Raw genomic sequence first — 10,792 nt, forward strand, 5'->3', positions numbered from 1 at the left:
CAAGTTTTAAATTTATAAAACACGATATTTACTAACACTAAACACACATATGGGCAAGTGCACCCATCGTAGATGTAGTATAGTGTTGGTAAGATACCGAGGTCGTCCACGGACACAAGAGCTTTTAGTACTGGTTTATCCTCAACGTCTAATCAAATCAAAATGTTAGAAAAGGTTTTTAAACTAAGAAAATAAAAACTAACTAAATGCTGAAAAATAAAATAAAAACAGATAGACAAGATGAATCACTTGGATCCGACTCGTGTATTAGTATAACCTTTGATTATTTTCGCACTTTTGCACTTGTTTAAGAGATTATCTTAGTTATTGTAGTAGGCCCCTCTTTTGAAGGCGACGTTACTCTCAACCCAGTAGTTTGATTCAGCAAGGATACAATCCTAAAGGGTTGGATTATTGGAAGATAATGAATTAAGTTATTAATGCAAATTATGGTAGGCCCCGCTTTTGGCGGTGACGTTACCCTCGGCTAAGTAGTCTGAGTCAGCAGGGATACAGTCCTAAATAGTCGGGTTATAGTATTGATAGTAGCTAACTTATGAGGGGGTCAAAGAGTTTGGATCCCCGCCATCCAATACCTATGGGCATTGAAAGAGATCCTACTAAATTTGACCCAAGTCCCTTGCAGGACCTCTAGATGCTGAATAAGGGCAAGACCCTTACCAAACCGTTCCCTTAACCCCCGACTAGGTAGCCAACATACCTCCATATAGACCGTGGAGATATGAATGGTGAAAATCTTTTATTTTATATAGACAGTAAAATAATGCCAAGACACCACGGACAAACGATAAGGAAAGATCACCTTCAACATAAGCAACTCCTATTCATAGGCTGAACAGAAGGCTGGGCACGGCCCCGTGTCCGCTGGACACGCCCCCAGGCCTGTCTGACACTTTCTCTCTTTATTAATTGTAATTCGCAATTACAATTAATGCGTCTGCTGTACTTTTGCCACGCCCCCGTGTTCACTGGACACGGCCCCGTGGTGGGCAATAGAAGCTTCTATAGGTTTGTCTTTTCTGCTGCCTCTTGGGCACAGCCCCGTGCTGGCTGAGCACGGGGCGTGTTCAGTCTTCTGACTTCTCTATTTTGCTTGGGAGGATGCCGTTGAGGGGTCGGGCAATCCACTTTTGTTCCTTTTCTGGTATTTATGTTAGATTTAGCTGTCTTTTTGCTTCTTTTGTGAATTTGAGCTCATTTCATCCTGAAAATACAAAAGGAAGACAAAAACACTCTTTTTCCAACATTAGTACTTAAAAAGGGTTAGTTTTATGACTCATTTGATGTAATTTATATGTTGCATTTTACACATATCAATGATCGAGATATGAAAACATTCCTCAAGCTGCACGACGATGCTGCGTCAGAAATGTTGCCGTTCATCCTCGCCAGAAAGCGCGACATCCCTAACAAGTACGGGTGGCCGTGCAATTTCTAAAATTTTTATTTTCTAGTTTTAATGTAATTTTTATTTTCTAGTTTGAATGTAATTTTTATTTTCTAGTTTGAATGTAATTTTAATTTTCTAGTTTGAATTTAATTTTTATATTCTAGTTTGAATTTAATTTTTATTTTTATTTTCTACTTTGAAATGTCTTTTGTAAAATTTTATTTAATTTTTATTAATATTTTTTATAAACATGCATAATTACAACAAATAAAAAAAACCAAGTCCCCTAAGAGAGGCGTGCCGCCATCAAATTAGGGTGTGAGGGGAGTTTAAGAGGGGAGTTGACGTGGCATAACCTAATTGGGTGTGTGTAAGAGAGGGGACTCCCCTAAGAGGGGAGTGCCCCTCTCACCTTTAGGGTGAGCGGGGCACCAGCGGGGAGTGGCCGCGGTGACCCAATTCCCCCAGCGGGAACACCGCCGCCATCCCTGTGGTGACCCAATTCGGGGAGGGTGGTCGGGGGAGTTCACCGAAGAATGGGAGGGTTGTTGGTGGGGCCAGCCTCATTTTCAACCAATCAGTGATTTTCATTTTTTTTAATAAAAAAATAAGTCACCTAAGAGGGGAGTGCCGTCATCAAATTGGGGTGTGTAGGGAGTTTAAAAGGGAAGTTGACGTGGCATAACTTAATTGGGTGTGCGTAAGAGAGGGGACTCCCCTCTTAGGGGAGTGCCCCGCTCACCCTTATAAAAGAATAGAAATGGTCGTTGTTGTCTAGGTATGAGAGAGAAAGGTGACCAGTTAAAATAAAGAAAGATGGAGTCTTGATCAATCAATAGTAAAAGTAAATTAGTTATCAACCAACTTGTAAATTGCGAAATTATCCCTAATGTTCGGGCATGTTTGTCATTTTCATCTAAAACATTTTTTTTTGTACAATATGGTCTTTCACTTTTAGGATTTTTTGCCATTTCATCCAAAAGTCTAATTTGCTTTATTTTTTATATCAAGCATTTGGATGAAAATGGCAAAAATCACAAATCTCAGGAACGATTTTGGCAAAAAAGTCAAACGTTTGAATGAAAATGGCAAAAAAATCCCAAAACTGAAAGACTATACGGTACAAAAATATTGTTTTGGATGAAAATGGCAAACATGCCCAAACCTCAGGAATGATTTTGACAATTTACTCTTATAAGTATTATTATCTAAGGGGCTGTTTGATAGCCTCTTAATGACCATTCAGATGCTACCTCTTAATGGTTTAAAACCTCTGAATGAATAAGAAGTAATCTCAAGTCTGAATGGTTAAGAGGTAACCTCTGAATGGTAAATCATCACATGTCACATTCTTCTCTACCTTCTCATTGGTAAAATTATTTATGATTCCATTAAAAGTTAGCCTCTTAATGACCATTTAGAGGCTACCAAACAGCCCCAAGTGAAATAATAATTTTTTAGCTTTGGCTGAGAGAATCAAGATGTCAAGAAAAAACTATTACGCGTGGTGATACTAATTACATGCTGGTGTTTATGGAAAACAAGAAATCAAAAGGTATTCTCAAATTTGCAACCCTCCATACAAAAAAAAATAATAAAAAAATAAAACATTTCAGATGTCTAAGCTGTTGGTGCGTCGGCCCATGCAATTGCATGATCTCACACCTCAAATATAACAAAAAAAAAAAAAAACCAATCAAACAGCCAATTTACAAATTAAAAAAAAAACACACACACACACTAAAAATTGCAACCCTCCATACAAAAAAAAAATAATAAAAAAATAAAACATTTCAGATGTCTAGGCTGTTGGTGCATCGGCCCATGCAATTGCATGATCTCACACCTCAAATATAACAAAAAAAACCAATCAAACAGCCAATTTACAAATTAAAAAAAAAATACACACACACACTAAAGTAGTAAAGTCCATCTTTAAAAGATGCAATCGGCCCATGCAATTGCATGATCTCACACCTCAAATATAACACCGGTTTATAAAAGACCACATAAATACGCCAGCCGATTCGACGGCATGGGCTTACACTAACATAACAAATTAACAATTATCCATCAGATCGGCCCATGTAACAATAATAGCCAACTTATACAAGCCATAGTTATACCACATAAAATCACATATCTGTGAAGTATATACTCTTTGGGCCTGTTCAATCCACAAGTACATAACCCAAAACTTGAATGCCTCAGTCTTCATTTCATGGTTTTGGTAGTAACAGGCTACTTGCACCACTGAGCCAGTACGGGCTTATTTCTGGCCCGTTCATCTCCAAAGTTGACTACCCATACAAAACATGCCCAGTGCAATGATCGAGAGTATTCGAAGAACTGTGCACAATACAAATTCGAATAAAACCAAGACTCCCTTCCACCTTTGACCACTGTTGACTCGATGGACCACTATGACCAAAAGAAAACATACTTTGACTATTTTGCACCTTTTACCAATAAGAACCTCCTTGAAGGCTGAACATGAAATTGTATATACAACAAATATCAAAGTTGCACCTTTCATTTTACACTCACAAACTACTCTTGAGAGGAGTAGCTTTCTTGTTAATTTTTTAAATTTTACACTCACAAACTACTCTTGAGACTTGAGAGGAGTAGCTTTCTTGTTAATTTTTTATATAACAAATACCAAAGATGTTATGCATTGAGTACGGCCATTTAATTAGCAATTTTGTCTTTGTCTGTAATTTTACACTTTGGCCCCTGCGCTTTAATTAGCTTTTTTCTAGCTAGTTTATATTATGGCGAGTGCCGAGTGGCATAAAAAACCAATATAACTTCTGTTTTTTCTCGTAAAAGTCCTTTCACTTTTTGTTTTGCACTTAAAAACCCAATATACTTTCTTTTTTTTTTCATAAAAATCCCTCAATTTTTTTGCACATAAATCCAACATACTTTTTTTTTGTCTCACAAAGTTCCGCTAACCGTTTTTTATACATAAAAAACAACATACTCTCTACTCTTGTAACATACAAGTACCTTAAAGTGTTAAACTTTAACAAAAAAAATCTTTTAATTATGATCGGATGAATTCAAGAAAACATTATTTAACCAATTATATTATACTTTTAACGATTTTAAATTATACATACCATTTTATATGTTATTTTATTTTATTTTAAGTTATGTCATCCACGCTCGTGAATTTTATTATATTGTTTTCCGAATAATATTATTGTTATCAATTTACTGAATTTAAAATGGAAAAGAAATGACAAACATTGAACATACTTTAGTTTGTCATATATCCAACTTAAAACAATAATTCATCTCAATTCTTTTCTAACGTGATATTAATAAGTAAAAAATTATTCACAATTTTGCTCAAATTTAACGTTTGGATGGAATTTTATATGCAAAAAGTTGTTTAGGGACTTTTATGAGACAAAAAAAGAAAGTATGTTGGTTTTTTAAGTGCAAAAAAACCTTGGAGAAACTTTTACGAGAAAATACAGAAAGTGTGTTGGTTTTTATGGCATTTGCCCTTTAGTTTCCCTTTCAGTTTTTCAATTTCCATCTCTAGTTACTGTTTGGCATCTAGCTGTCTCATTAACTCTCACACTTTCTTCAAAAATACATCTTTTTCGTACTAGTGAATTTAGCCTTTTGAATCGTTAGAGATAAAACATTACCTGGTCTGATTGACCCAAAACACAAGTGTCCGGTATGACTACAAAAGATTGATTTAGACAGGGGTTGGGTTCAATGATCGTTGATTGAGCCACTTAAGTGAACATAAAACGAATCATATGAATGCATTTGGGTGATTAATTAAACATACCTGAGCCACTTAAGTGAACATAAAACCTGGTCTACATCCTATTGATAAATGAAGTTTGGATAAAAATTTGGTTGAACGAAATGATATATAGATATTTTTCATAAAAGCCTCTTATATTCACATGTTTTTGCCAAACAAACACATGGATTTGGAACTAATGGCAATTATTTTCAGATGTTTTGTCCAGTTTCTTATATTTTTACTTTTATTAAATTTTCTCTGCTGTATAGAATCCATATGCAGAGATATTTTTACTTTTATTAAATTTTCTCTGCTGTATAGAATCCATATGGAGAGACCTGTTTTGCATGTCATCAAGCTTCATATCTATCAACATTTTATACTCAAGAAACTATCATACATTATTCCAAACACACAGATCCTCATGTGTGTCTAAAGAGCAACATATTAATTATCGTGGTTCAAACCCTCATGAGTTCTACGCTGCAGGTGAACCTCATTTCAGAATGCTTCATTAGACCATTGTAGAGCCAAAAGCCAAAAGTCGGTAGAGCACATGAGAAACTAGAAAATCATGCTCTAGATGATGGCCTGAGAATGTCTCCTAATTCTAAATACAAACTTACATCCGAAGAGGTTAATAATGGAGAAGCACACACTAAGAAATTGTAGGTTTGACCTCAAAAGGTCAAAAGTCCAACCTAGAAGTCAAATTCTTAGTTTGACTTCGGAAGTCAAATTTGTTTGTTTCTGATTCATAGCACCAATGATTGGAGCAGTGAGTAAATGAGATTAATGCAGCATTTCTAGGAACAAACATAAGTGAGATCAGTGCAACAAGCCACTTACAGAACTTGAAATTCCTAATATTGATAAATGGACTCTAGGTAGAAATGAAAGAAATGATAAATAAATATTTTCATAAAACCCCCCTTAAGTATTGAATTGCTGACCCCTTGTTTTCATGATTCATGTCTCATTATAAAATGATTCTTTGTTTAATTCATCCTTCAAATCGTTTCCAAAACTGGTTGCAAATCACTACAAATGTCAACAGTAGAATGATTGTTATATGTTTTGAACACGGATTTAAGACTGGTTTCAATATGCCCCTCCAGCTTCCACTTGTTCCCCGCTCTAGTCTTTCACAAAGTCTTATTAGTGATCCTCCATCTTTAACCGTGTCACCTACAAAACCATAAATATATTTCAAATACCCCTGTCACTAGAATATATGCTATTCAGTGAGTTTATAACATTATATATTTCAACAAAAACCTGCATCACTTGTTGTTGCTTCAGTATTGGCCCTTCTCCTTTTGGGAGCAAATGTAATATGTTGTTCTTGAACTAGAATTGCATTTGGAACAATCCCTTTTTCGTATCCATTAATTTCAAGATCTTTCAACAAAGAAATGCTATCGGGAAGATGACTTATAGGAGTATTCACTAGATTTAAATATTTCAAACTTTCTAATTCTCCTAGGTTCTGCGGTAGTTTCTCAAGTTCAGAACAATTAGAAAGGTGAAGCTCTTTGAGATGCTTTAACTTACAGATGCTGGATGGAACATCTCTTATCTTGGTTGATGTTACACTTAGTCTATTCAAACTTTCTAAATCTCCTAGGTTCTCTGGTAGTTTCTCAAAACAATTAGAAAGGTAAAGCTCCTTGAGATGTTTTAACTTACAAATGCTGGATGGAACATCTCTTATCTTGGTTGATGTTACCCATAGTTTATTCAAACTTTCTAAATCTCCTAGGTTCTCTGGTAGTTTCTCAAGTCCAGAACAATTAGAAAGGTAAAGCTCTTTGAGATGCTTTAGCTTACAGATGTTGGATGGAACATCTCTTATTTTGGTTGATGTTAGATCTAGTGTCTTCAAACTTTCTAAATCTCCTAGGTTCTTTGGTAGTTTCTCAAGTTCAGAACAACAAGCAAGGTTAAGATATTCGAGATGCTTTAGCTTACAGATGCTGGATGGAACATCTCTTATCTTGGTTGATCTTAGAAGTAGTGTATTCAAACTTTCTAAATCTCCTAGGTTCTCTGGTAGTTTCTCAAGTCCAGAACAATAAGCAAGGTTAAGATATTCGAGATGCTTTAGCTTACAGATGCTGGATGGAACATCTCTTATCTTGCAATATCTTAGATCTAGTGTATCCAAACTTTCTGTTAATGCACTTTTGGGTGATAAGTGCAAGGCTTCCAACATTTAGGGTCTTTATTGAACAATGTCCAAACTTAGTCCCTAAGAAGTTCCTAGGGAGAGTTTGTCCCTAAAAAGTTCCTAGGGACAACTTGTCCAAGGTTTGGAAGAGTTTTTGTTAGTCAGAGTTTTTGCTTTGTCTGAGTTTTGTATAGATTAGACTTTGTCTGAGTTTTGTGGCAAAAACTCTGTGTTGGCTTTGTGCTTTATGTTTTGTCCGGGCTTTCTATTTAGTATTGAAAGTCCGGGTTTCACCTTGTATATATACTTTAATATGGAATAGACAAGGTAACGATTTCTGTGTGAATTTCTGTGCCCTAATCATTGTGTTTTGTCTGGCGGCGCTTTGTGTGAGTGACGTCATTCATCTTCATCAAGAATACTCTGTGTATTCTTGATTTCTCTCTCAAATCCTTGCATTCTGTGTTCATCTACAGTTGTTGATCATCAGGTGGATTCCGCACACCTGTTGGTTGCTTTGGCTGAGTGAGATCTTGGATTAGGAGGCCTTTACAAGTGGTATCAGAGCAGTGTGCTCATACTACTGTAGGTGTTCTTAGTTTGAAGGTTTTGGTGAGATTAGTTCATACTTTGATAGGGTTTAGTGAGATTTTAGTGAGTTTTTGTGTGTTATTCATGATTCTTCATTCATTTCTAGTGTTTGGATGATGGATTTTGAGTAGTTTAGTGAGTTTTTAGTGTTTTCTTCATCTGGGTTTTACAGAGGTTTTTGTTCTTGTTCATACAGAGCTTTAAAGGAGATAAAGATTCTGAGTTTTGATCTTTGGAAGCTTGGTCCGTGGTTTACACTTTGTGTTTGTGTCTCCGGGGTATTATTAAACCAGTGTGTAGTCACATTGGGGAGATACTCCGAAGATTGGCTCCTTTCTGAGTTTTGAGACTTGTCTGAGTTTCAAATCAGTCTGAGTTTTCTCCTGGTCCGAGTTTTTCCTTTTATAGTTGTTAAGAGTCTGAGTTTCTGTTTAGGGTTGTCCAAATTTTTCTATTTTTAGGAAAATTGTGTCTGAGTTTTTTATCCTGTCCGAGTTTAGTTATTGTTTGTCCTGTCCGAGTTTCTTTAAATTAGTCTGAGTTTCTATTAAACTAGTCTAGGTCCGAAGTTTCTATTTATTGTGATAGTGTCCGAGTTTCTTTCTTGGTTGTCTATTAAATCCGAGTTTAAATATTAATCTTTTGTCCGAGTTATTTAGTATATTAGAGTCCGAGTTTAATATATATATATATATATATAGCCCGAGTTTTTAAGTCAACTTTGTGTCCGAGTTATTTGAGTGTTATCTTGAGTCCGAGTTTTTTAGATAATATATAGTCCGAGTTATTTAGTTATATAGAGTCCGAGTATTTAGATTTTTAGGTCCGAGTTTTAGCTTCTGTTGAAGTCCGAGTTTAGTCATATTTTTATTATAGGTCCGAATTTCTTGAATATCTTTATTTTTGTCCGAGTATTATTAGTATAGTTTCCTTTTATTATAAGTTCGATTTTTTTTTTGTTGAGTCCGAGTTCTTTAAGGTTAAGTTGTCCGAATTTTTCTAAGATACAAGTGTCCGAATTTTTCAATCAAATAGGGAGTCTGAGGTTAAATTCCTAACAGTCTAGTCCGAGTTTCTCTGTTGGTTGTGTTTATTTCAGGTTGTGATCCGGGGTTCACACTCTGATTGAAGCTCACTTCACTGCTTGGGAGTTCTCTGCTGTTTCCTACAAATGGCAAACAACAATCTGACTACAATGGTGCAAAACCTCAAGCACAATGCTGAGGTAGGAAGTAACGAAAACCTCCTTTGTTGGTCAACGAACTTGATTTTCCTGAGTGGAAGGAACGTTTTGAAAGATATGTACGAGCAAAAGACATCAAAATCTGGTTGTGTATCGTTAAAGGATGTGGAGCTACTCCAATACGTACGTTGACGATTGATACGTATTTGGGGCTTACTGACGAACAGAAGAGATTCTTTGACTGTGAAGAGAAAGCTATGTCGATGATAACGATGGCAATGCCACAATCGATACTTCATACGTTTCGTAAGAGAAGTACTTCGAAAGAGTTGTGGGATAGCATGATAGAGCGATATGAAGGAAATGCAATCTACAAGAAACGACGACTCGAGAAGTTGAAGACTCAATTCGTTGTGTTTAAAGCGTTAAAGAATGAGTCATTTGATGACACTGTGAATCGATTTTATCATCTGCTGAGCGAACTTGATAGAAGTCAAGAGAATATCTACACTGAATTCGAGAAGGTTGAGAAGTTTCTGAATTGTCTTTCCAGAGAATGGAATATGTACACCGCTTTGATCAGAGAGGGTGTTCTCTACGAAGAGCTTTCATTGGAAGAAGCTATTCAGAAACTGAGGGGTTATGCTTGGAATATGGAAGATCAAGCGTCTGATTTCGAGAAGATTCAAGATCCTCAGTTATACAAGGCTTCGAAACCAACGGATAAGGGTAGTAATGGTGGTGTCGGTGTTGCTTTGTATTCGGAGAATGAAGGTCCTGCAAGTGAACACGCCTTCATAAGCAACACAGTCAGTTCAAGTGGGACAACCAATTCAAATCAAGGGATGTACTCTTCTAGTGGCGCTCAGAAATCTCAAGGAACAAGTGTGAACATTCCTAAGATAGATGTAAGCGGTTTGAAGTTGATTGAAGAAAATATGGGTTTGTTGGCGTCCTTCATGACTGCATACGAGAATTTCTGTTTTGGGAAACTCGTTGAACCGTCAAGTCTCGATGAAGACTTCGATCAGATAGATCAAGACGAGATGGAAGAACTGATCTACAGCTCAATATGGCATTGCTAGTCCGTAGAGCGAAGAAGTTTCTGCTGAAGACGGGTAGGAAGTTCATAGGAGGTCAGACAAAGACTCGAATGGGGGTCGACATGTCAAAGGTAAATTGTTACAACTGCGGGATCTACGGGCATTTCGCACGTGATTGTAGAAAGCCGAAGATGGAAAGATCTGACAGAGACAACAACTCCCGAGGAAACAACTCAAGACCTCAATACAATGCATCAAATGCTACCTCCAACTCAAGTGCTCGTTCAAGTGGGTCTGAAAATACCACACCTACAACAAACAATGCTATGGTGGCTCAACCTTTACAGAGTGTGACTGAGCCTTATGACTGGGGTTGTGCTTTGGAAGACATCTCAGGAGCTATTGTGTCACAAGCTTTTATAGCTGAAATTGTGAACGAAGAAGTGTATGAAGAGGTTGTTGAAGAGACAAGCATTGAGGAGCTTGCAGTTGTAGCTGAAGTTCTTGGGGAAGAGTTGGATTCGGGGAATGTTACGGAGAATGAAAGTCCTTCGATCGAAGAGACTATTGAGAAGCCTAGCAAGACAGAAGATGGAGAAAAAGGAGAACGCTTTGAATT

At 36.6% G+C, this 10,792-nt stretch overlaps 1 protein-coding gene across 1 annotated transcript; it reads right to left on the reverse strand.

Moving 5' to 3' along the window:
• Positions 1-6,453: 6,453 nt before the first annotated feature.
• Positions 6,454-7,316, reverse strand: LOC110932920 (disease resistance protein RUN1). The gene is made up of 2 exons (XM_035989219.1): positions 7,299-7,316; positions 6,454-7,245 (listed from the first exon to the last, which is right to left on the reverse strand). The coding sequence occupies exons 1-2, from the start codon at positions 7,314-7,316 to the stop codon at positions 6,454-6,456; spliced, it is 810 nt and encodes a 269-aa protein (XP_035845112.1).
• Between the last annotated feature and the right edge of the window lie 3,476 nt (positions 7,317-10,792).

The sequence above is a fragment of the Helianthus annuus genome, chromosome 4 (assembly GCF_002127325.2).
Source record: "Helianthus annuus cultivar XRQ/B chromosome 4, HanXRQr2.0-SUNRISE, whole genome shotgun sequence".
NCBI classification, from domain to species: Eukaryota; Viridiplantae; Streptophyta; class Magnoliopsida; order Asterales; family Asteraceae; genus Helianthus; species Helianthus annuus.